This window comes from Argiope bruennichi, chromosome 4, assembly GCF_947563725.1.
Source record: "Argiope bruennichi chromosome 4, qqArgBrue1.1, whole genome shotgun sequence".
Classification (NCBI taxonomy): Eukaryota; Metazoa; Arthropoda; class Arachnida; order Araneae; family Araneidae; genus Argiope; species Argiope bruennichi.
In genome coordinates this window covers 5,972,578-6,000,505 of record NC_079154.1, presented here as the reverse complement: position 1 = coordinate 6,000,505, position 27,928 = coordinate 5,972,578, and the positions used below count along the sequence as shown (strand labels likewise).

At 32.1% G+C, this 27,928-nt stretch overlaps 1 protein-coding gene across 10 annotated transcripts in view; it reads left to right on the top strand.

Annotated features, from left to right (window-relative positions):
- The window catches only part of LOC129965741 (latrophilin Cirl-like), a 716,323-nt gene that overhangs the window by 350,422 nt on the left and 337,973 nt on the right, over positions 1-27,928 (top strand). For 2 of the 10 annotated variants that reach the window (XM_056079888.1, XM_056079887.1), the window contains exon 1: positions 4,454-4,560. The exons of 2 other annotated variants lie outside the window; for them this stretch is intronic. In XM_056079888.1, the coding sequence (XP_055935863.1) occupies positions 4,553-4,560 (8 nt within the window). In that variant the 5' untranslated portion in view covers positions 4,454-4,552. Of the gene's footprint in view, positions 1-4,452; positions 4,561-6,368; positions 6,388-8,562; positions 8,625-8,895; positions 8,934-27,928 lie in introns of those variants that run through there. 6 more of the 10 variants (XM_056079879.1, XM_056079886.1, XM_056079878.1 and 3 more) reach the window with 5 other exon arrangements.

Genomic DNA, 27,928 nt, shown 5'->3' with positions numbered 1-27,928 from the left:
ATGGTTCAAAATGATCTCCCAAAATGTCCCTTAAGTGGATACAAAATAGGACTTCAACTAAATCGAAATAAGCTTACAAATGTACAATCCAAATGCTATTGATCTAATCTGTTCACAGTAATCCATGGTTTTAGGTACCCATAGGTATGGTTAATTGTGGATAATTTTGGTTTCATGAAATGCTACTTAACGCAATATGAATGTCCAACAAAAATTCTAATTTCTAGAAAGAGTGACTTTAAAGAGTGAAAGAATGTAAAGTGGTTCAAATTGCAAACTAGAATAAAATGTGAAAACTTTTACATATCAAGCGCCCAAAGCTGGAAAATTTCTTTTGAGTACATATTTGTGCATCTACATCTACAGAATTTCTACACTACCTTAATAAAAAGAAAGCAAAATTAGAATAGGTTGTATATACTTTCTTGTGCACAGCCTACAACTGAGCAGAGCAGTACCGACATCAGTAGATGGACTAATGGAATCCTTCTCATATATTTCTTTCACTAATATAATAATATGCAGCCATTTTTCAAACATAAAATCGCATATATTAAAAGAGCAAAAAATTCAATATAATAACATTTATTAACAATACAAACAAGTAACTGTAGTCACATCTGTATATTAGCATATATAGATGTGACTATTTAAAACCTATGTTCCTATTTTACCTATTATTATAATAGTTGTATTACATTTTTTAAGGATAGCATTGCATATAAATATCGCTCTTTCTGGTGTTCTGTTTTAAACATTTCATCTAAAAAATATTTAAAAATTCTGCCATTGGAAAGCTCAGACATTTCAGCAAAAAAAGCGAAAAAATCTGAGGTCAACAAAATGCAGATCCTCTTGATAAATATTCACACATATATAAATATATATATTAAAAAAACCTTCCCATATCAAAGATATGCGAGTAGTTACTTATACTTAACAATGCGTGATTTATAATCGTCTCATGTATCGCGAAGAACAGTCGCCTGACAGATGAATGGACCCAAAAAAAAATCATGGGGTGACCCGGGGTAGACTTCCATATCGATGCACCCCTCATCTGGTACTCAAGATGAAGATTTTGGGGTAGATAGCGCTGCTCAGGGGACGCTTCTCCTGATGGGAGGTTAGGATGTCGACGGACTTGATTAATCACATGCATCGCGTCCATGGCGTCCGTGATTTACTCGGATTTTACGTGTGATTCAGCGTCATAAAGCTCACGGTACAGAAATCGTTTTATGTGGTCCTTAAAAAGCCGCGAAAAAGTGAGGAATTTATGCAGCCGGACGACAATAAAGCTACTTCTAGGTAAAGTAAATAAAGCAGTTTGTTGTAAATTTAGATGTCGTTATAAACTGTTGAAAAGGGACATACCTCCGTGTATTTAAATAGCTCAGAAATAGTGGAATACAGTATCTTCCAGCACAGGTTCAAATGTAAACAAATTTTGTACAGTTTGTATAAACATGCATTACAACACTAGGTATAAAAAATGCCGAATTTAAATCAATTAAGACTAAATAAAAATGCAATATAAAAACACAACTATCTAGATGAATGAAATTTAACACATGGTTTTATCACTATAATTACAGATTAGGCGCACATTTTGAAACATATTTGAAATTGTTTGCCAGTCTGTATACTCGCGTAGATTTGGGCGCGTAAACGCAATGAATGAAATAATTAAAATTTAATGCATGGTTTTATTTCTAGAATATCCTGTATTGTATCATATCCTTGATATTTGATTGCTTATGGATATGAACGTTAGAACTGAATAGGATAGGAAGATAGATTGCTGAATTTTAGCATTTAATCTTTGTCTAATCAAATCAAAATCTTTACATCAAAAAATCAACTATTTCAAAATTTGGATTATGTTCGTCAACGATTAGACCATCACTTTACATGTCAGTACGCATGCACTCAACCAGTGGAATTGTCTCCCACAAACTTTCTTGCGTTTTCTCTAATAAAGGTGAATTTGTGTTTTAGACTCGTTTCTTCTCAACCAAATGAAGCCAACATTTAACTTAGAACTATAATTGGAGTCACAAAATCGGATATTAAATTTGGTATATTGAAGTCATTGCGATTTTGAATTATTGTATTTACATGCTTCTGAAAGTACCGGCCGACAGTCGTTCAGCCCATATTGAAATGGACTCAAAATTTGATACGTGAATACAATATAGATGTCAAATCTGTCCTCTGAATTTTTATGTATCTAACACTCCCCATTTTGTCGTTATCGTGTTATTTTACTTTCAAACAGACGGACGGATAGACTTCCTCTTATAGAATAAAATATGGCTCACTATAATAGAAGAGAGTGTGTTCCTTCGACAATTTCAAGCTGTGCCGTTGAAAAAGAATTTGGACATTTTTATGTTTAATACAAAGATCATTCATCAATGAGTTTAGCCTGTTTTTGTCTGAAAAAAGGCTTGTTATGCTAATAAAAAAATCTAATTTTGCTATTGAAAAGTAAGTTTTGTCAGAATTATTATTTCACATTTTTTGATACTAGTGATGAAGATATTAATGCATGCATACTACAAACAGATTAATAATTATTATTTCTTTCAAATTTTGCTTTTTCTATTTTTATTCTAAAAGAAATGATAGAATTTTAAATGCAAAACTGTATGTTTTAAATGCACCACTTTACTGTTAACTGCGTTTGTAACCACCGTGATGTGGTTACAGGTACAGTTAACAGAAATAAAATGCTTCGTCGATCAAATCAGAAACGAAATACTTCTTATTTAGAGAAAACTACGGATGCTTCATCCAAAATGATTTCTCAAATTCTGAAATAATTGGTAACTTGAGTGTGCCGTCTCTATTTGACCTTTGGTTACATGATTTGTAACAAGGGAATTCGATTCTAATCTGAAAAACCATTATAATGGTGGATGGGGAACTACGCTTAAAGCTCGAAATAATTATTTTTTCTTTTTCATTCCTCTTTAAACTGAAATAAATAAAATAAGTTTAGAAATGAAACATTAAAATATTTCTGAGTTTTAAGTATGCCTTTATCTATAATTTTTAATATGAAATTGTGTCATTTCTTCATTCTAAGTGGTTTAGTGTTTAAATTATTTTTAAAACATCAAAGCAAGGGTTCTTGACTCTACCAAAATACTTCACAAAACAAGATTTTATATATGCTACTTAGTATTATTATACCTCATCATTGCGCTTGATTTATGAATGTACTGCAGCTGATAAAAAATTATAGAATCATCACAGATTTCCGTCAAAAGTACAGATAAATATTATCTATGGCGATACGGCGATAATGGCACGGCGATATGGAAAAATCGGGTTCCTGAGGAGGATTATTTACTTTTTGAAATCATAAAATTAAAATATTTTCCTCATTTATTAAATAGTAGAAAAAATAATATTTTAAAAGAGATGACTTGTTTAAAAATTACGGAATCTTGCAAATAACTTGTTTGTATATTTTTTAATATTTTAAAAATAATTATTTTATGTGGCTAAAAGTCATTTTTTTCAGCCCCTTGTCACAAGTTGTATCACTGACTAACTTCCATATAAAGTTTAAAAAAATAAGTGAAAATATTAAATTTGAGAATATTTTTTGAAACATGTATTAAATGTAAAACTAAATATTTTCCTCGTTTATTAAACAATAAAATAAATAATATTTCAAAAGAAAGGGCTCATTTGAAAACTATGGAATCTTGCCAATAACTTGTTTGCATATTTTTTAAATATTTTAAAAATAACTATCTTATGTGACTAAAAGTCATTTTTTATTTATGGTTTCTTTTTTCATAAATCCAAGTAAACATTACATCATCCACTGCTCTCAGGTTGTGACATTGATCAACTACCGTGTAAAGTTTTTTTTTTTTTTATATAAAAATGTGAAAATGTTAAAGTTGAGCAAATTTTTGAAACGTATATTAAGTACAAATCTGAAATATTAAAGTCTGCATGTGCAATAGAATAATAATGAACGAAAAAATGAAGCTAATAAACGAAACATAATAAATGAAAACCGGTTAAATGTGCAACACTCTCCCTTATCAATAGGATCTATAAAGATTATACGACTCTTAACTTCTTTTTAGAAATCGAGATCTCGCCGCATTTATAATCTGCTTACAATAAAATGTATTCCCAGCATTTCCTTCAGAACTATCAGGCTCAAAAATAATCTCGTACATTATAAAGGCAGTTTCGAGTAATGTGAAATGTGCAACATAGTAATCTCCTGTTTTACCGTTTTGAGATAACTTTTCGATAAAATTGATTCACGAGCATATTTTCTGCGCCTTATCTGTGACTTAACGGCGAAATTATCTTCCAGAACACATAACCACTTACAACTTGAAAAATTTAGTATACCATGCTCCAGTTCATAAGTTTTAGTAGAGAAGTCTGAATTTTAATACAATTTTTTAGGTTAAAATGTATTGAATATTTGAAATTTGGATGCTCCTGAAGCCAACAGTTTTCTGTTTAAAAAATATTTCATCAGTTATAATTATAAAAGAAGAATCTTCTAATGAACAGGTAATAATATATATTTTATATATATTATATATTTTATTCAAGACTTCATCTTATAATATTTAAACTATGCATTTAAAAAAATACATTAAGATCTGCTATGTTTTATAAAATGCTTTATATATGAGTTATTTTAAGTAGAATGTGGTATCTTTATTTTAGAATATATTTATCTTGAATATGTTTTTGTTAGAATTTCAATTTTTTTTTTAAATCATCAGCTAAAATAATGAAGAAGAATTTTTAGTGAAATTCTTGGTAATCTGTAAATTTTAATCAAATATTGTTGGAAGGCATCGAAATTAAAAGCGTTTCTAAAGAATATAAATTTAAATTAACAGTAAATCTGAGTTCATAATAAAGAAAAATAAATTAATAACTAATTTAAGTATAGCTGCTTCCTGGCTTTCTTTGGAATAAACGTTTTTCAAAATTATTAATTTCATACCTCACCATTAAAAAGGCTCTTAAACTCTTAATTTTTTCAATCGTTGATATCTTCTTGAAGTTTATTTCTTGCCTTCGCATTTGAACTTCCCTCTTGCACCGCACGATAGGCAACTTCGAATGTGTCCCGATATGACCAGAGTTTCTGGCTTCATTAAACATTCTGTTTATAGGAGAAACAAGAACACACGACCCGATCACGCAAATATAACAAAGACATAAACGAAACTGCATTCCTCTTTTCAGAGAGATACCAACAGAAATCCGAATATATTCTATTAAATAGTCGCTAATGATATCGTCCGCGTTTCATTTCGCCGTGTTTATTCGAATATTCGAAATCGTCTGTCGCAGCGCATTTCACTGCAGTTCGTCTTGGCAGTAAAATGTCTGAAATGAGTGCTTAAATTTTGTTTTGCCTTCCAAACACACGTTTTAGGGACACTTTATTAAGGCTCGAGATGACGACGTGGAATAACTTTTGGCGGTAAATGACTCCTCGGGGAATCGTCCTGAACCTCTTAATGTTCTCTATTATTTTTTAGCTCCGGGCGCCATTTTTCGTGCTTTCGCTGGAAGACCGTTTCTTCTTCCGCTAGTCGTAAATTCCTATTTTTTGGAACTTTTATCTGCAAATTGGGCTCTGAATTCTTTTTATATCAACACGGCAGCTTCTTTGTAATAATAATTAAGATTATTTAGCTTTTATGTTGGCTTTGTGACAGAGATTGTATTTCAAAGAAGCAACTAAATAAGATCCATTATTAACCAAATCTTTTCAGCAATTCTTGTGAAATATTTGTTGCACAGTCGTCTGAACCTGATAACATTTTTTTCAATAATTATTTTTATTTGTTTTCATACATTATATATAATCATGTGATAAAATATCAGCTCCAAAATATTCACTTTTAGAAGTAATTGTGCTAGCAAATGATTTCACTTCAGTATTGTACCATAAACTGTTTGTATTACATTGTATTGTAGAATGGGGTTTTTTCTGTATTATTATCTTTAAATATGGCTAACTAGGCATCACTTATTATTAACCCCTTCTGGTAAAATGACGAATATAACTCGTCACTGGTTTTTCATACCATATAACGCAATGACGAGTTATACCCGTCGTGCGACTAAAGTTGCTGTTGAATAGGATAATAAAATTGGTTTAAAATTCCTAGTATACTGAATCCGGCAGCACTTTTATTACCTGTGTTGATATCATAGATCGCTATCGCACATTGTTTGCCCTTAGATTGTCTTGGTACAATTTGCGGCCAAATCGTTGTTAGCCAGTGTTTGTTATGCATTGCTGTTAACTTAACGTCTTACCAAAGGAAAAACATGCTGTGGAATAAACACCGGGACGGACCGTAAAACTAGGTACTATTCCAAAGTCATTTTTTTTTTTTTGGCAAATGTTGAATATGAACTTACGAATTACAATTATATCCATATCAATAATATAATTATAATTAAAAATATGTAAGAATTATAAAATGAAAGAAAGTTTTTCTAATGAAAGTTAAATGGTTATTTCGTGTACAATTGTTCCTTATTAAATCTTATTGGGAGGGTTTAAATAAATATTGATAATTTTAATCATCAATCCATTATTTATTACTGCTGGACAACATAGCTGAATAACAGTTTTCCCTTTATTTTATTTATTCATTTACTTTTGCTATATTTATGCGTCATAGGCAGTTATAGCATTGGGAATAGTCTAAACTACATATTTAAAGAAACTGCTATTTTTCATGACAGTTGCAGACAGAAGTGGGATGAGTTTTTTTCTTCTTCTTTTTAAAGTTTTATTTCACACAGCCTATTTTGAAATTTTTGGAGCTAGCTGTATTTTTCATAAAAATACTATACATTTTTAGGTATAATTTACAAGGCAAACACACTTTTGATTCAATGACTTGTTCTCGATTTCATAACTGGGTAAGTATGGTTACGAAATCTTTTTAATACAAGTATTTTTTTTTAACAAATCTAATTGGAATATAGTTTATCACGACTGGAAGTATATCATCAATTGATGAACATATCTTTGTCTCAATGAATCGGAATCATATGATTTTATGAAACACGTTGAGATTTTTAATCGAATAATGCTCCGGATTATCCGATTTAGCTGACTGAACACAGTATACGATCTCTGTCCCAATAAAAAAAAAGTCGCTTTTTTCTAGAAAAGTGTTCATTTTGACTACTATTCCTTGTAACTGAATATCCAAGAGTGTTCGCTGGTAAAACTTTAATTACTGTCCAAGTGAATTTCGGTCTTGAATGACTATTTAACCCTCTGCACTCGGATAGTAACTCTCTCTCACCATTCAAGGCAGTGCATCTTTTTGACCTTTTATTTATTTTTCAATTTTGATTGTTAAAAACGCCTACAAAATGATAAAAAGATTTATATTCATTTTTTGAGGAAAATTCACCTTAAAACAATTGTATGTATTTATTTTTCGGTGTAATAAACCAGTCCATGTATTAAGTGAATAATTGCGCATCGAATTACTTTTCTGAGTGCAAAGCCTCAATTGTCTCTAGAATTGAAAAGGCTGATAAAGCGGTACATATCTTGATTTAGAAATCGTATATTATCATGGATTGAAATCGAAATGGAGCAAAGATTTGGCCATTAAACCTACATTGCTCTTGCAATAGTTCATTAGCGTGACTTTGGAATTTAAGTTGTGGAATTTAATGCAAGCATTCATCTCTGTTAGTCACTGTACGAGAGTATAACTTGCCAATTTTGTAAAATCAACACATCAGTTAGCAAAACTTGCTAATCTGCGATACAGTATGGCATATTAATCTTTTTGAAAAAGTTGTTTATTTTTTCGAGTTAAAGAGAGCTGATTATACATTTACGAATCATAATTTGATTTCTTTTCTTAATAATAAACCTTTCTATTTCTGTTTTGAAAAAGTATTTGGTTAAGATATTGAATGCAACTTTCTAAGAATAGTCAGGCATTTAAGGTGTATAGACTAGCAAGGAATCTGAAATCTATTCTACCTTTATGGAAAACTGATATTCATTAAACAATACCGGGGTATTTGAACGTTGTTTTACTTTTAAGTTGCGGCCATTTTTTTTCTGACCACGGATCAAAAAATGACGATGATTAATCTTCACAATCAGAAATCAATTGAACTTAACCACAGATCAATGATTTTATTTGATATTTTTTTGAGAATTCTGAGATAAAAACGAAACTTTAAAACGTTTGAGATATCCTGAAAATTGTACCCACGGATTTAATTTCAATAAGATTGATTTTTACTGTATTGGAAATCACGATGCGAAGTGTATGGGAAAGTTAAACACAAACAAAATGTTTGAATAATAGAACTGTTATCATCTTGCAAATAATTACCAAAGTTACTTTCATGTCTTGATAAGAAATCTTTTACGATAAACTACGCGATTGTGCAAGATGACTTCAGTTCCGATTTTGCGCACAATTCGATAGCAGCTGATTGTTTACCTGCTCAACGGTAACAATCTAAGTGAGTCATGTTACGGATTGCTTGTCTCGAAGCAAGTGATAGCGAAAACTTGAGATTGTTGTCTGGAAGTAAGGATTCCTCCACTAAAGGTGGTTGACATTTTCTATTTGTTTCTGTTTGAAATTTAGATTATTTTGCAACTTGATTCTATGGATTTTCGCTGTTATAGCATTTCAATCTTTTGATAAAAATGTTTTATTTTTGAATGACTGTATTGCTTTCGTGATTCATTTTTAGTGCTGATTAAATCAGACTTTCTATCTACATTAAAAATATAAAAAAAATATATGGATTGATTTTTTATTTTAAATTACGATCTATGTTATTGTGAGATTTTAAACTAATCCTGTGTTGTTGGTTCGACATTGTGATGAAATTTCCAGAGTCAAAACTGGAAGGTAAGTATTTTGCACAGTATTTTAAAATATAAATAACCAACTCGTTTCATTTGTTGAATGTTAATGAAAATGAATCAGTGAAATAGGAAATTGGATTACTTAAGTAATAAAATACACTTCAATTCCCAAATAATTATGCGACTTATTTCTATCTTTTCTAAATGACAGAAAATATTGCAATCGTCCAATAATTGAAACTCGAGATTTCGGCGAATCTTCAAGTTTCAGACTTCCTGAGACCGAAAACATAGTTTTGGAATTATATTTGCTGAACTCAAAAGTGTTTTGAGCAAGACAAATGAAATTTTTTATGGTTATTTATAGATTGACACATTTTGATATTCTGTCGAAAGAACTCCGTTCGGTTGTCTAAATATGAATTAACATGATAATTAGATGCCGAAGGGAGTTGAATGAATGAAATTTGGTACAGAAATTTAATATTTAAAATGTTGATATGTGCCGAATTTGGAATGAAATCTGTCAGCAAGTTGACAGTCTGTCAGACTGTACTATTGCAAGCATGTAAGCGCGATAACTCAAAAATGCAGAGACTTAAAGTATATCGAATTTGACTTTGCATTTACCATTGTACTTCGGTTTTAAATTTCGATTTCAATTATTCGGGAAAGAGACATCCAAAATATAACTTTGGTTTTCTGACGTTTGTGTATTAACCGCATCCTAGCGATGAATCCTCCCACCTCCCCCCACACCCCCCAAAAATCGCCAAGGATTGCGAACAATTAGTCTTTTTCGTAACATGTGTTCGCCAACGGCATGAAGTTAATAACATGCAAATATATTTGTTAGAAATGTGTGAGAAATTTTCGAAAAGTTTACTCCTTCTTGTAGTTTATTTTTTCTGTCTTAGTGTCTCCTATCTTTAATTTAACGAATGAAACTGCAACAAGCATCGACACATTTGGCCACGAAAGTTTGATTAGGTTCCATATTTTAACCTCTTATCATACTGTGACGAGTCTAACTCGCGCATCGAATTACTGAATTTTTAGTATTAACTGCTTTTAAATAAAAACATTAAGTAATTTAAAATGCAAAAACCGTTTAAATACGCCCCAATACCTCAAATGTTCTTATATTATTAAAGGATTTAGAATAATAATAAAATTATTCTAAATTAGAATAATTATAAAATTATTTTAAGTTATTAATTATTTATAATAATAATTAAAAGTGTTCCAAATAGGTTGTCATTTATTTAGGAAATTAAATAAATTCGTAGATCAAGGGGTTAGCCTTGTATGAATGTGAAAATACTAGTTTTAGAATTATATACTATGTCTGTGAGTTTAATTACTCAAAAATGGAATTCTAGACTATGTAATTTGGATTGAACAATTATGGTGGATTCTTGTGAAATTTTAGACTTAATCGAATAAATAAGTCTGTCTATCTGATCACCAGAGTGCTATATTCAAGATAACTGGGAAAAGTAATGTGCTTGAGAGATGTAATTTAAGAAACGGTCTTTTCACCAAAATTGTTGATGTTATTAAATTTGGTTCAAATACATTCGTGAGGTGAATGTTTGTAATCTGCTTGTCCATATGAATGTGAAAGCAATAAGTCAAACGTAACAATTCCAGATGTTTATTTTAAAAATTTAAAAATATGATTTTCATTTAAGAATTGTATATCTGGTCCAAATATAATTAAAAACAATAAACTAGATATGGAATCTGATTGTTTATTTATTTTAGATCAACTGAAAATTATCATTTTTTTTTTACTCGCATGTTCCAAAAATTGCTCAGTTTTTCTTTAAAATATGGAATAATGCAATATCTTACGCTTTATCAATACCTATTATCTATAAAAAATACTAAAAAATATTTTTTATATTTTTTTATTTAAGAATAATAATTTAAGGACTTTTTTAAAGAATGTCGAATCTTTTATATAAATTAAGTGCTGGGAGAAAACAATTCTCTTGTTTATTTTTACTTTCTAACGTACGAAATATATAAAAAGAAATATTGCCATCGGCAAAAAATTCGAACTCGGGATTTTGAAATATCTCCACGTTTTGGATCTCACTGGTTCTGGAAAACATATTTTTGGCATGATGTCGGTGTGAGAGCATGATATCTAAGAATGATATGAGCTGGAATGATGAGGTCACCTGACTGTCATGACCCCAAGATTCTTAAATTTTATGCGGATTAAATGAGATAACGTTTTTATGAGAGAGTATGCTAGAAAATTTCGAAAAGTTCACTCCTTTTTTTTTTATTAATTTGTTTTCTAAATTATTTTGAACTCTTTTTCTTTATTCTGTGCTCGTCTTATAATAACTAAATGCATTATTGAATTAAAAATAATTCATTATGCGCATCACTTTTACTCTTTCACTTTAAATGGACAAATCTCAATCTTGCTCAGTTCCATTTCAATCATTTTGAGCTTCAGTTTTCAAATCACGCCGTCTTTATACTCTTTTCAGCGGATTTTGAGTGCTGATTTCCAAAATTGATTTATTTGTAGACTCAGGCTGTCAAATAAAATCTAACAGAGCGCCATAGAAACGCATTCAAAGCGAATGCATACAAGCCCGCAATAAAGAGAATTTATTGATAGCAATAAAGATTTACGATGCAACTAAATGTAAACAAAATTCCGGTTGGATTTCTTGTCTTACCAGACGTCATAGGTAAAAGAAAACACTTCACTTGTGTCTCATTTTAAAGTAACTAATCTTACGCGCAAAAAATTCCAACGCTATTTCGAAGAGGTAATTCTGTTTTGAATTCTATTTTCTTTTTAATTTTTATACTTTTTTTTGCCTGAGTGCATATATCTAAATGCAGCATTTTCTTTTGGGTACGACGTAGGCAAAGCAATTTTATTTTATCAGGTAACGAATTTTATAATCTAGGCAACAGTTGGTAAGCAACACACGTTCGTAGAGAAGTTCAACAAGTTGAATTGAATTGCGCTTGTATTTTTTAGCTGGTGCTGTATTAAAACCAGCGTCATTATTTATTTATTGTCAACTCCTTAGCATACATTGACGAGTTTTAACTCGAACATATAATTACTGAATTTTTAATTTTAAATCTGCAGTCGAGTTGAAGTATTAAGTCATTTGAAATGCAAAAATCACTTATAAAACGTTGCGATTTCTCAAATTCCTTTGTCATTTTAGGAATTCAAATAATTATAAATGTTCCAAATAGGCTGTATCAACTAATTAGGATGTTAAGTAAATTCATAGTTCAAGGTTTAATAATATTGTTTCAAAATTATTTTTTAAAACTTTTCCAATTTAGTATGTATTTCATAATTTAAAATTTTTATAACTGTTTCTTTGTTTGGGAGAGTTTGATTGATAAGTAGTCTATGAAATGTATTTTGTACTGTATTAACATAATTTTTCCTTTTTTTTACATTCCATCATTATAAAAAATGAAGCAACAGTTTTATTAGATATCATAAGATCATACTTTTTGATGGTACCCTTTCATTTTTATTACTGTAAATATTAATAAACGAGAGCATCCCTTATTATCAGGACTTGTTATTTGAAAAGGACAGACATAAAATCTTCCACTTTTTACTGTCATTTCTTTTCTCTCACTTTTTTGTTTCTTTTTCATTTTGTATAGTCTTTTATACTTATATTTGATGAAATTGCATTCATTTTATCCCTGTATTCCCAAAACTAATACAATAATTTAAGGCGATAAGAGAAATCTTCCATATAAACTTAGGTCCCCTTTCATATCAAGATCCCTGCATCTTGCTCAAAATACTTAATCAGGGGTAATCTGACATAGGTAAATGCTAATTCAACTCGTTGAATTTTAAATTACCAGAGATTTCTCGTCAAACATATTACAATCTCCAATTAAAAATGTCCATTCTCAAATTAAAAGTTTCAATCTCAACTGAACGAAACAAATTATACCACATAATATTTTTCGATCTGTAATATTTCTTTTCATTTACAGTAAATTCCTACAGTGCAGTAAATTCCTGATTATAAACGGAATTAATGAGCTAACCAAAAGCAGAAAAACGCAGTATTTTGGGGGGGGGGATTATTTACAGCCGGTGATTTACACATTTTCCAGTTATGAATTATTAACCAGTGGAAATAAGAAGTCTCCTGGAAACTTTCTGGCGTACTCTCTGATATAGGTATTATCCCAGAGAACACCTTGCATGACATTGGCTTACAATTAAGTATGAACGTAATTACGAAATATTGACCTTTGGCGTGAATTTACCATTTTTAGAGAATCTGTTGTGTCATTCTTGGTGAGTTGTTTGGCGATTGATGCCAGGCATGATATCCGAAAAATGAATTTGTATTTTAGATTTGTTTTTTCCTACTGTTTGGAACCAAAATGTGACGCAAACCTACAATTGTAGTTATAAAATCACATAGAAAATTTTATATGTTTAAGACATTCCGTTTTTGAATGATCGCGTTTACATGCTTCTGAAAGTATCGGCGGTCAAGCTTTGTTGAATTTGATTATTGTCTACGCTATAGGTGTTAAATTTTTGTATTAAATTTTATTCATCTTACTCTCTTCGTTTTGTAATTAACGTGTTAAATCATATTTGACAGACAGACTTTCCTCTGGATGGATTTTGAACAAAATGACCTACAAATTTGACTGTATACCAAATTTTATCCGTCTAGCTCAAAATGATTTTGTGTTTTTGTCTCAGACTGACAAATAGGCAGACCTAATGTTAAAAATGAGTTTTTCGAACTCAGGGAATCTAAATTCAACTCTAAAAGTGGCGATTTTTTTTTTTTAAATTTCGAGTTCGAAATTTCTGATGATTAAAATTTTGAATATTTCACATATGAGAAAATAAGAAGTGGATATGTGTTATTGCAGTTTGTTGATTAAATCTTTTGCTAAAATCCGGTGGTTTGTTTTTGCTTTTAATCGTTAAAATAACCTTTTTTTTTTTTTTTTTCTGAGATTGAAATGGCTTTAACATTATTTTGAGATGAACGACAGCAGGTTAGCGGCAGGTATTTTGTTTTTGAAATTTGCCATAGGAGGTGTTATTTAAAATGCGTCTGCAATTCAAGTATTTTCTCCTTAGCTTATCAAGAACTGGATGTCGGCGTTTTCTCAATTTGAACCGTTTCTGGAAATCCAATAAAGTTTTCTTCTTCAATTGTTTGCCTCTTCAAAATAATCAGATTTTCAATTACCTCGCACTACTTCCAGTTCTATAATCGCGCCCATTCCGTAAAAAGCCCTAAAAACTTCCTCGTATTTTTAGAGCTCTTCCTTCAATATAGATTCTCGTAAAAGTCCCTAAATTTTAGGGCATATTCTATAACTTCTTTCGGCAAACACAGATAAAATACGAGAACCGAGAGATAAAATCCCAAAACCTTAAACCAATCCGTAAGAAAGCAAGATTTAGTTTATTTTATCTTTTCCGGGTAGGGGGGGGGGAGGGGGCAGTCTTCTTTCTCTTTATATATATTTTTTCAAACTAACTTTACATTTCATATTTCCTTTTTCTATACACACCGAATGCGTACACTAGCGCAAACATTTTTTGTATTCCGTTCTTTAACGTTAGGGATATAGATGGGGAAGATATTAAAAAAATAAAAGGGAAAAATGGGGGAAAAGAGGGATTCTGAAGCACGTTTTGACATTTCCCATTGTTATCACACCATTTCGAATTTCCGTCGCTATGTTATAACGTCGCGTACGTGCTTGCCTCTACCGTTTTTATTGCATTTATTTACTTTATGCATTATGAAACGTGTTCTGAGAGGCATGTTTCGAATCTGGAATTTTTCTACAGTTTTTCGGGAGCTTTCAGCGTACGGGAGTCGTGAAAACAACTTGTTGGAAGCTTAGCTTGTCGTGTGAGTGTAGGTATGAAAGAACTATTACATGCAACTAAGAATAGAAATTCTTTTAAATATTTTTCTAAATAATTCAATTATTAAATATTAAACAGAGCTTCTCAGATAATTCTAAATCGATTGTTTGGATTATTCAGATTCTTATTTCGATTAACCGATATCCTTATGGATAAATCAAAATCTAACCTCTGATGTTATAAGACTTAAAAGGTTTTATCTGGGAAATTATACCTGAAAATGATTATCAAAGTGTGTTGAAACATGTTGAAAATCTGGATATCAATATATATATATATATATATATTAGAGAGAGAGAGAATGATGGAAATACGCTTAAGTGCATTGGAATTCGAGTTTAGTTTGGTTATATTTACATCCCGTTTTGAAGTAGCACTATAGTAGTTCGGGGAATAGAAGCCTCGTAATTTTCAATCGTGGTCAGATAACGAGGATAGGCCTGATACGGTAGCTTCCCCTTTAATATTCCTCTGCTTTGACGAATTTCAGCACCAGACCCAGAGATAAAAATAAATGTTTTGCGACCCCGGATAATGCACTTTTTATATGCCTCTCTTTTACCACCTGATCATTTCTTTTTTATATTACAAGACATTTTATTTAATCAACATGTTGGTTTACTTTAAATTCATTTCTTATTTTATTAATTTTGTGAAAATGTTTTTTATTTATACAATTTCAATTATGTATAAATGGAAAAAATTATTAAAGCAATTAATGAAAAATGATCCTTAATTAATATTTGTGTCATTAAAATAATTATAATAAAATAGTTACAATAAAATTATTATATATTTTTAAATTTATTATTATTAATTACCTAATATTAAAAAAAACCTTTTGGCAAATTTTTGCTTCAAAATTCGATGAGATGCTAAAACAGGGATCCGAATTCCATTTACTTTTTTAATTATCGCACTTAGTCAACCCCTAGTTTGAATTATCGGGCTGTCAACCCCTTGAAGGATTTGCTGCAATGTCTGTTTGTTGTCTGCCTAGTCGAAATTAACTGTTATTTATAGAAAGAGTAAAAACCATAAAATTAGCTCATTTAAGAGTTTTAATAGTAAGAATGAAATATATTTCATTCTAATAATATCTCCGCGTATGCAGGATAAAAAAATGAATAAAATAAAAAAATTAAAATACATATTTTTTTTTTTTTTAAGTTGAAAGCTTTTGTGGAAAAAAGATATAGATATTTAAATAAAAAATTCTTTTCTTTCTTCAATTTTGTTTCAGTCATACGAATATATTAAATTTGTTCTTTCGTATTCGATAAATTTGTTTTTCCAGTTTTGAAAGCGCATTATTTTTACATCGTTAAGACTGTTTATTGTTCAAGAGAAATTCTTGTGCAATACAATTAGGGATAGGTAAAAGTATATTCTTGCGTCATACGATTCGGATTGTTAAAGGGAAATTCTTGTTCAATACGATTCGGAATTGTTAAAGGTAAATTCTTGTGTTATACGGATTAGATTTTGAGAAAACTCTCACACAGGAAATACACAATTTTAGAATTTTAGCTCATTTTTAAAAAAAAAATACTACTGGGAAAATTAGTGAAATTAACACACAACGTTAATAAAGGAAAAAAGACAATATATGAAAATGGTTAAATTTATTTCTGATAATTATAACTGATCCAATAAATGTAAGAGCTGTTGATCAAAAATAATTGATCAATTAAATTAGATGAAATGGTATAAAAAAATTATGCTTATGCGATATAATTGGATGACGTGGAGAGATAGCATTGCAAAAAAAAAGAAAGAAAAAAATATACATATTTTCTAAGAATACGAATACAATATTAGGTTACCCGAAAAACTATAACTGAAATGAAGTTCTTCTGATGGAAATAATCAAATGTTGAAGAGATTATTTTTAATAAAATTCGCATCAAATACTGAAATTTATTGAAGCCCCTCAAATAAAGAAAGAGATCAAAGATTTTCTTCTCTTGAAAGCTATTGCATAGAAGACGAGAAAATGTTGTTCAAAAAATAAACTTTGATAGGCAAGATTAAAAAAAAAAAAAATGGTCAAGTGTGTTCAGTAGTGACGACGAAGAAATAATCATTCAAAGCATAGTTTCTCAAGAGTCGCGTTGGCCTGACGGTAAAGTCTCAGTTACGGAATCGGAAAGTTTCTGGTTCGAGACCCGATTCCACCGAAGAACCGTCGTGTAAGGGGATCCGGTGCACGTTAAATCCGTCGGGGCCAAACCTCCTCCCGCTGGTGTGACATGGAAACTTCGGGAGCCGGGTGCTCAGGTGTAGTCCTTGTCATCTGACCTCAGCTCATAATTACGAGGTCTGTCCCAAAATAGCTCTAATATTGTTTTAAAACGGGGCGTTAATATAACTTAACTAAACTAAGTTTCTCAAACTATTTCCACCTATAAACCTCTTTTCAGTTAAAAAGAAAATCCGACAATAAATAGGAAAACGGTGCTAAAAATGGTAACAAATTCAGTTAATTACATCATTACCCTATTTAAAAGTGGCACAAAGATATTTTGAGACATATTTCGTGATTTGAAATACGATCGAAGGTGAGATCAACATTTGAGGCTACAACTTCCCTCTAAATGTTCATTCAGCATCAACAATTTGATACGTGATCCTCGATAAATTCGAATTGCCTGGATAAGTCAGTCAATTTATTTAATTTTCTTGGAGCGGATGGATGATAGGCATAAGTTGTTCCTTCACTGATGCTAATATTTTTTTTTATTATATTGTTTATTCCAGTTAAGTTTTGTTATATTAACATCCCGTTTAAAGCAACACAAGGGCTATTTTGGGACGGAACTTCTAATTTTGAACCACGGTCAGATGACGAGAACGACATCTATCGCCCACCTCTCCAAACTTCCACACCATCCCAGAGGGAGGACGTTTGGGCCCAACGGATTTAACATGCACCGGATCCCCTTACACGACGGTTCTTCGGTGGAATCGGGTCTCGAAACTGAACCTTCCGGTTCCGAAGCCGAGATCTTACCACCACGCCACCGCGACCCCTAAATATGAGTTTATTGTAAATTCCAGATTCTTTTATCTTTAAATTCACTTGATCGAATTCTTCTTTGACTTATAGCACACGGATATTATCATTAGCTATACCATCAAAACTTTCGTCTACTGCATAATAAATTAAACCACTGTCATACATTGCCGTTTAGAGGCTTGAAGTTGATAATTCGGTGTAAAGTCAACATGATCCGAAACAACTAAGAGAATATTTGAATAAAAAAAGTTAAATGGCAAATTTTTTTAAGGTAACATGTTTTTCGCAGTTTCTGCAGCAACTTTTGAGGAATTTGTTACAAGAAGGCTGTTATATATGCATCACCTACCAACATCTCTCATATCGGACGTACTACCCGTGGAATTTCTGGAAATGGAACTCCAGAAATTCCATCGTCCAGAAATGGAACCGGCACGGTGATGCATATATGCATTCTAAACTGGAACAATTTTTAATCCCCACTAGAGGGCTTCCTATGTCCATTACTTTTGAAATAAATATAGTTTTAGTTTCCTGATCTTCAGTTTGCTCATATTCAGCCTGACTTTGGTATTTTACTCGTCAGCTATTGCGGGGGAGGGGGAGGGGTAAGAGTAATGTAAATAAACAGAACTGGATTGTGTAACCTTGTGCTTGGTAGAATCATTCGCGTTTCTGGTCTTCCTCCGAATTCTTTTTTTTTTTTTTTTTTTTTTTCTTCTTCTTCTTCTTCTTTTATTGGTTACAGTTACATGGTGTAACTGTAACCAGTCTTTTTGAGTTTTACCATCAGTTCTGTTGTACGTTACGTAATTTTAGGATACATTTTGCGCATTTCTCTTTTTATTACGGAAAGCCTTGGTTTCGGTTTATTATGGCAAGAAAATACGATTTGTCAGAGGAAGAATGTGCTCGTAATATAAATTAACTAATAATCTAAAAAGGTAGCAAAAATGACAACGTTAGGACTTAAACTTTATTTTTTTGTGATTTTTTTTTTCAAAGTTAGGTTTAGCGACGCAGAACCCCCGTCCTGCGGGATGATTCCTTTCGCGTACGCTCCGATTCGTGCATGCGTTTAGGATGGAGGGCTCCCATCCAAAAAGGTTAAAATATGTCCTCTTTGAAAAATTTGAAACATATTTCTTGTAATTATAAAAATATTCTTTAAATTTTTAAAACTTGCACTACTTTATTTCATGCTACAAGGATTTGTATAAAATAGCGTTTATGGGAAATATTTATGCTTCACTTTAGCAAAACCTATCTACATTTAATAACTTTCAGGAAGCATGTCGCATTTCATTTTATGTAACCACACATTTCCTTTAACACTCACCGTTGCCGCGCTGACCCTAGAAACAAACGACATTCGGCGCAACGCCTAAAAACCCTCCAACTACCGCGTCATGTTTTCTCTCTGCTTCTGCGAACAATGCCTCCTATTATTAAAGTTCACTTATCTCCGGAGCTGATGACCAGCGCAAATGATGTTTGCAGAAGGTGCCCTCGGGCGATCGACTGGTTTGGAAAAGGAACACCGGTTGCAAATCGAAGCGAAGTGTCAATGAAAAATGAAAGGAAGAAGCTAATAAGTGGTATGGTCTACTTCTATAGTGGAGCAGTCATGAGAGAGAGAAATGATGGTTATTTTAATATTTTCTTGTCCCTTTCTGAATTGTTATATGGAGGTATAATCGTACGATGAGTATTATAAACCGATTCTGCTAATCAAAAGTGATGATCGTAAGATCATTTATTCATCATTTTTTTTCGAAGTAGAGAAATTTTCTTTGTTATTGTGTCAATTGATACTTGTAGTTATACAAGCCGATTCGCCAAGCAGCTTCTGCATTCTGATATCTTTGGTAGATCCTGTACTATTAATGATGCCTGCTCATTCCTATAATTTCACTAATAACTGTTCATTTAACACATTATTGGAAAGCGGGTAATTTTAGGAATATTTATATGAAATGACTAATTTTTTTTTTGACTAGAAAGTATTTTATATCAAATCACCAAGGGAAAGAAAAGGAAGTAATCCTAAATTAGGGGTAAATACTTTTCGTTTCAGTATCCTGAAACGACCCGTTTTCGACGATTCTATCTCAATAAGGGGTGAGATGAGAAAGGATGAGCAAATTTTCGGAATTCTTCGTTATTCTTGACCTTGATTTCCGCCCTATTGGATTTTATTTCGCTCAATTTTTTTTTCACGTATATATGAATATCGTGCCATTTCTGTTCATGTTATTTTATTTTAATTCAGTCCGCGAGTCATCAGTTTGTTTTATTATTAAACGTAAACATCTCCTCCTCTCGTCTTTCCTCTCAACCCTTTTTTGACGAATGAAACTCATTCTAACGCATGCGCAAAGGCGCAAAGGGTTTTAGAATCCGTTGGTAAACATTATTTTAGAACATGAGAAAACAAGTAAGAATCATTTTTTTTTTTTATTTATTTATTTTCCGAAGTATGGATAAAGTTTTCTCAGCAAATTTTACCTCCAGATTTCGATGAACTGAGACATTTTAGACAGCTATGTCTGCAAAATAAAAACTGTTTTTGGAATGGTACTTTCAGTCGCTTGGTTTATGAACACAATATCTCAAAAAGGCAAGAGCTAGAAGAATTCACTTTGGGATATGGTTTGATAACTATAGACTCAAGTTTATCAAGAGTTGTACCTTTTGTTTGTCTGTATATTATCGCACATGTGAATGCAATAGTTCAAAATGACGATTGCTTAGATATTTGAAACGTAAATGGAAGATCTGAATTAAAATTTGACTCAAATCAAATGAAGAAAAAAAAATGCCTTAGAAATGTACACTCCTGTGTACTAAGAACCGCAGAATACGCCTTATTGTGTTCGTACATGAGAAATTTTCGAGGAAGGTGGGGAAACATCTCGTTAGTTTCTTTCATTTATTACCTTGTCTCATACGATTTAATTAAATTGGCGTTTGCAAGTTTATAAAATATGTTACCATTTGTTGAATTTTGCACCCTTTACTACCGTAATTAATATGTATCCCTGCTGCAATTCGAATGTTTTATGTTTATACGAAATATTCTGGTCTATTTTCTATTTTTCATATTTGAAAATGAGCATCATTCGATGTATGCTTGCTCTCAAATATTGAACATTATCTTTGGCATTCTTAAGCGAGCAAGGTTTTGTTTTTTCATTCTGTATGTTAAATAGGATTATTTGAACCATTTCATTGTTGGTTTTCTTTTAAAAAGCCATTTAGATAAAAACTTTTGCAACAGATTCAAATTCTTCGAACAAGGCGAATGATTATTTTGTCTTTTAACAGTATCATTTTATTCAATACTGTGATGGCAAGAAATAAACATACAAGTTCTCGGAATTCTCGGGATACAGAAGAAAAAAACTACCTGCCAGTTTAAATGGTTCATCTGAATAACGAGATAAGCAACTGAAGAGTTGATTATAACCGCACAGTACAGAGATTATATTACTGTGATAATCTCTGTATGTATACTGTGTTTAATAAAATATTAAAGTATGAATATTCAGATGTCACAGATGCAGTAAAATTCTAAATAATTTAAATAATGGAAGGCTTTTAATAATGAGTGTTGGATAGTCAAAAATTTGTAATCTATCTTTCCGTATTTGATAATCTGATCTAATTCTGCTTCTATCAGATAACAGATGGTTTCTAACTTTAATTAATGTAGATAATTGATACTCTCAATGATTCCAGGTAATCTGGTCAAATTCTGTTTAATATACTTAATCTGAATTAAGGTCCTTTCTTGGTAAACAAAAGAAGTTCGATAATTATAAATAAATGGAGAGAAAAAAATAGTGGCTATAAATGGTAATTTTTCTTAAATGTTCTCCATTTTATTAGGATCCAATCTAATAAAATTTAATTATTTAGTAGGAAGCGTAACATATGTTTTTTTTTTCTCAGCATAATTCAACATAGGCGTTCGATTTTGGATTTAATAATTATCAACAAATCAATAGCTGCTTTCTTTTATCCATTTTTAGGGCACAGTATTTCCTCGATTTTACACGACTTCCAATCAATAATTTTCCCACATGTTCGTGACAATCTTTGAATTAAACACTAATATAGCAATATGTATCATATTCAAAATATTATTCTCTCAATTAAGAAAACAAGGTCTACAGGGGCAACACCCTAGCCTTTGGCTTATGTAAACCGGTTGCTGCTTCCGCCTCCCCCAGTCATCATACATAACAAGTTTTACAGAAAAATCATCAGGCATTGTTTCCAAAAGGGATTGTTTTCCTTTTTCCTAGTCCCCTTAATCCACACCCGTCAAGCTCGTTAACGGTTCCTACCGTTTCTTTTTAAGAAAAAGGAAGGACGGCTCGAATGGGGTTAGTTAAGGGGTGTCGACGTCAGTTCAAATCGAGCATCCGCCAGAAAGAAGCAACCGCTTCCTGTTGGGCTTTAAAGATAGGGTTACTGTAAAAAAAATATTAAGAAGAAGGGACAGAAAATGAACTGGTGAGCTTGGCGTCTTATCGCCCCCATCTTAAGTGCCGGCACAAGTGCGCAACAGTTTTTTCTTTCCCTCATCATTAGGATAAGCGTGTGAAAATGTTTCTCCACTTCTTCCGCGACTGGAGGAGGAGATTGAGCCAGCGAGGATGAGGAAGGCTTTAAAATGTCATCCCTTGTCTCGTGCCAATTTTCAGCGTCTGGCCTTCCACTCAGCGAGGAAGGCTTGTCTGAGTGTATCTGCAATTAGGACTGGGATATGCAGTCGCTCTTCGGTTATTTTTGTATTTGGATTTTGCTTTTTCAGGGGATTGGCCAAGCAGTTATTGCAAAGGCAGCACTTTTAAGGCACTTGAATGTTTGAGGCTTGTTTGCTTTCTTCCACCAGCAGATACTTTTAACACATTGCTTACGAGTCACGAGATTTCTCTTTTTTCGACAGCCGGATCACGAGATATCTCGTTTTCATGTTTTTTCGGTTGAATCGATGCATAACCAACCAGAGACAAATATTTTTGTTACGTTATCAGGGTAACGAAGCCTTACGCATTCGTATGACAAATAATTAGCAAAATAACTGAATGTTGACATTCCAAGCTTGTGGAAACAATCAGTATAGCCAATAGTAGATCTGTGCTGATCGTTTTACCATACCTTATAAAATGTTTATTATTGTACATTTTGTTATTTGAAAGCTAGTGTTTTAATTTGTAAGGAAATAGCTTTTTAAAATGTAAAAAATCTTATATAATAAATAGATGTATAAAATATATAATAAAATTTAAGAATACTTTATGTAAATATAATACCAAATGCAAATCAAAAAAGTGCGTTTATGCATCCTATTGCTTGCCAAGCATGCTTCTGGAGTGTTAAAAAATTTGCGGTCCCTGGGAACATGTTGAGCGCGCAGGCCGCCTTTATCAATGGAAACTTTTTTGGAATATTAAAAGTGTATTCTACGAAATGTAGCTATCATTAATTATTTCAATTTTATGTGTGAGGTTCGAAATTGGAAAAGGGTTTTGTCGATTTGCGATATGGTAGTGGTGATATGGTTGGGGTTTTGTAACGCCATACTTTACTATCCTCACCTTATAGGCAATCATTAATGATTTAATAAGTATCTTCTGTTGATAAAGAGAGAGGAAAAAATATTGCCTTCCAAAACAGAGTGCTGAAATTTATTTTAAAAACTTAAATTCACCAAATAACTTATGAGCACAAGTTTTTAAAAAATGTTACCTTCGCAATTCCGACCAAATTTGCTAATGAGTTTTAATTTCCTAATATTGTTGAAAAAAATATATTGGTTTCTCCTATAATTTCAACATCATACTTCTTATATAATGAAAGGGCATATTCGGAGATATTCTTATTATATATAACTTCATAATGCAAATTATATAAAAGTAATTAAAATTATTCAAAAGTATTGTGAATTTTAATTATATTGCCTTTGAGAAATGTCCACACAAAGGTGATCTTATTGCAAAATATATATCGCGGAGACAATAAGTTATCTGTTTTGAGTACGTTGTGAACGAAAAAAAATCACAAACATTTATTATTCGCATGTTTATTGACCTTTATTTGGTTCCATAAGAACCGTGAGATCATATTAATTTTTAATTCACAGCTGAGTAATTACTTTTTTTCAATGTTTGAGAGGAAAAAAAACTTTTCTTTTATTTTGCATATAGAACATTATTTCGTATACCCGTACGCTTTTCTCTTACTTGTTACATGAAAGCCTATAAGGTGTTTGCTTCAAACATTTATTTCCTTTGACAAAGAATAATTCTTACTCGCTATTGATCTCAATACCAATCCCCAAGACCATCTGGCCAAATCTTCAGACGATGCAGATAGACACGTCAACTGTATGACTTGACGCTCTATTTCACAATCGCTATTTACCCTTTAAGACCTCTTATTTAAAGAATCCTTCTTCTGGTGAAAAGAAAACGGCTCTTTCCGCGCCTTTGATAGTTTTCGACAATAGCAACAAACATTACAAAAACCTCCTCGGCGTTGTCCCTATTGTAAACCACCCTTTCCCAACTTAAAATCCCCTAAACCCAAACGTCGGAAGAGATATCTTCATCGTCCAACAGACCTTTTGAGGACCACACTCGCACTGCCCTTCGGACGGTAGATTTTGCAGTGTGGACGCTGGTGAAGTGTATTCCGCTTTGTGCATGTCCGCTCCAGAACTCGAAGGTGATTGAGTGCGAGTCCAGGTAGGTGAGTCGCGCAGCTTTCCTCCACTGCACCCTTCGAGGGCAAGTGGGCATCGCGAAAGTCTGTTATTATTTTCTTCTTTGCGGAGAAGGCGAGGGACGTGCGGGGTGAGAGGTCCCAGGGGTTGGCTACGCAATGTTGAGACGTTCCGCTTTGTGATGCAAAAACAATGGTGCGCTATAAAGAGCCCCCGCTGATGGGAGCTAAAAAAGCATTTATTTACTGGCTTGCTTCTAAAGGGAGGGCTGCGGGGATCTGGCTCGATGTGTCCCCTGGTGGTTTCTTGATTTTAGAAAGAATGGGCGTTTCTCAGTTGAAGATCCTTCCACTTCAATGGAAATTAACTTAGGGTGCAGTCTCCTGCTGGCAGAAGGATCGCCATATGGTGGGTCTTGTTTTACGAATCGCGAAACAAATGCCTCATCGAACACGGAATTTGAAATTAGATTGGCTTCATTAGAATAATACACTGGCGTAATTAATATTTTTTTCTTTCTTATGAAGAAAGATGATATGGGATTATAAAATAATTCAGGAAATATTCGACCGTATTGTATTATATAGTTTTTTTTACTCGCGATCTCGATTCGGGTAGAAAAAATTTCATTGCCTCATTTTATATAAAAAAACCTTTATGCAATTTCACAGTTGAGAAATAAATATGAAAAAGCAGCATCCATTAGTGATATCTGAATAGAAATTCATCTGAAAATAATTAACAACCAAATTTTACTGCAGTCTTAAATCAATGTGATTTTCTTATTGTTTTCTTTTCTTCATTTCCAAAAAAATTTAAAAAGAAAAAGATAGACCGGATCCTAAACCGATAGTTTAAGAAACCTGCACTAGATATACCTTCGTTGACGATTTTCACTTTTATAATATTGATTGATTTACTTTTATAATATTATTGATAATATTGATTTTCACAAATTATGCAAGCTTCGATACTTAAATTTTTATCAATGATTTTTTAATTTAAAATGAGCATGATCTATTCACAATTGACTTTGTCATTAAATGTAATGTATATTCTAGCATAACAAATAAAATGAAATTTCATTAGACGATTAAATAATAATATACCCTGGAGAATTTACTTATGATTATGCTTTTCTATAGCTGCCTATAAAGGGGAGAGTATTGTTTAATGGGGCTTAGCTGCTTCTGGTTAAATTAAATACTCAGCACTGTAATTATACATTACTAATCATGAAAGATGATGTGAAAAAAAATGTTAGATTGCTTAAAAATGTTTATAAAATTATTCAGGTGCGTTATCATTTTTCAATAACAGGCACCATGCTTTCTCAATATTTTTACTGAGATTTTCTCGATATTCTTTCTGCTTTGACTTACCTCTATACTGACTTGAAATTTAATGGAACCAGTTATAAAAGAAGTTTCAGTAGATATTCAAATTTTGAAATGAACTGTTGGATTTTTCTGTTCAAAATACCGAAAGAAGAAAGAAACGCTGTTGCATATCACTTTGTTAATTGGAAGTGTTGCTTTTTCATTAAAAATCAATAAATTAAAATTTGATGCAGAATAAATGCTGTTATATTTGATCAGTTTTCTTAATTTTGTCAATATTTTAATAAGCATTTCTTCTGATTTCTGATTCATTTCTGTAAAGTAGACAAAAGAGTTATATAGAGAATCACTAATATTAATAGACACACTGACGGTTGTGCCGCCGTTTTCTATCATCAAATATTTCACTTTGATTTAGATAAATTTCGAAATGTTTGCCACCATTTCATTCAACAAACATCACAATTTGGAAACATCAAATGCTATTTACTACCACCTATAACAAAAATCAGATATAAGCAATCTATCAGATTCTGCCTATACTCTCTTCATAGAAATACCCATTTATCGCTACAACAAATATTTCCTCGACTTTTTTTTTTAACTCAACCCTCTGAAACCAATCAATTCCTGTTTGCTCAGAGTGAAACACTTAATTCACTTCAGGAGATGCGAATGCCTCCTCGGGGTCCACCTAAAACAAACGAAATCGATCGCTTCCCTCTGCTGTTTGGAGATTCTCCTCACACTTACTTCCATATTTTTCCGCCAGATAATTCTCGGAAAAACAAAGATTTGAGCCTTGTCTCTTCTTATTCTGGGAGCAAAATCCTTCCGGGATCTGGTAAGATAAATACCTTATTTACTTCCGGTTTTCAAGCGGCATTGTGATTCCAGTTCCGTACCGGAATCTGTCGCTTTTCCTCGCCGGAGATTAGCGCAGGAACAGATTAATATGTGCAGAGAATGACGGGGATTAAAGAGGTTCGGGCCTCTCCGGTTACAGGACTCGGGAGAATTATTTGCCCTTTGTTCTGTGCACTGTGGCTTGGGAAACTTTCGATCCCTTTTCCAGAGCTACACTGAATGGGTCCAGTTCGATTTTAAAATAGCATCATAATGGATGTGAAATATTGAGTGCAGTTGGTTATTTAGTCTTCCTTATACTCAAGGTTCAATTATTTATACTGTTTTAATGGCTGAATTTTTCTTCTTCCCGGATATTTTATCTTCAGAAAATTAAAATATCTTGCTTGGATAATGCGAGAATCGCATCATGAAAGGACACACCTACGTACGTCATGAGTGATAGTGATCACTGGTTCGCATAAAGTACAGAAAAGTGTCGCCACTTGATGCGACTCTTAACGAGTCGATGAACATGCGCCTAAATCGCTGAAGTTAAAATTTTTAAATATGCATTGAAACTCTATGGATTATCTTTTTTAAGTATTATATCTGGGACGATGTTTAGGGGTAAAGTGAATTTTGAAAAGGGAATAATAATAATAAGCGAACTAAACAAAAAATTTATTATTATGCAAAAATTAAGACAAAGTGGCTACAGATTGTTCAATTGAGGGAAAAGCCAAAAGTTAGAAAAAAACAACAAATTTATTAATAAAACCTTAAAATTCCACACACAAAGAAAAACAAGAATGTTCTAGAACCCTAGCGCTGCGTGAAAATGTTGGTGCTAGCTTTTATAATAGAAAAAGGTGGTGCTGCCACAAGCTTAACAATGCATCGAAACAATAAAATAGACAGCCACCGTGCGGCACTACAAAATTACTAAGATTACGTAGAATTAAACATTTCAATATTTACAGTATTACACTATTTACAGAAAGGGGATAAGACACTTTAAATAAGAGTATGCTTCACGTGTGAGATCGGAATGCCAAATAGGGCCAAGGAATAAAGCGAGTTTGCTTCCGTTTTTCTTTTAAAACGGAGCACATCAGAAGCATGAGATCTCACACGTCCATTCAGCTAGATCTGA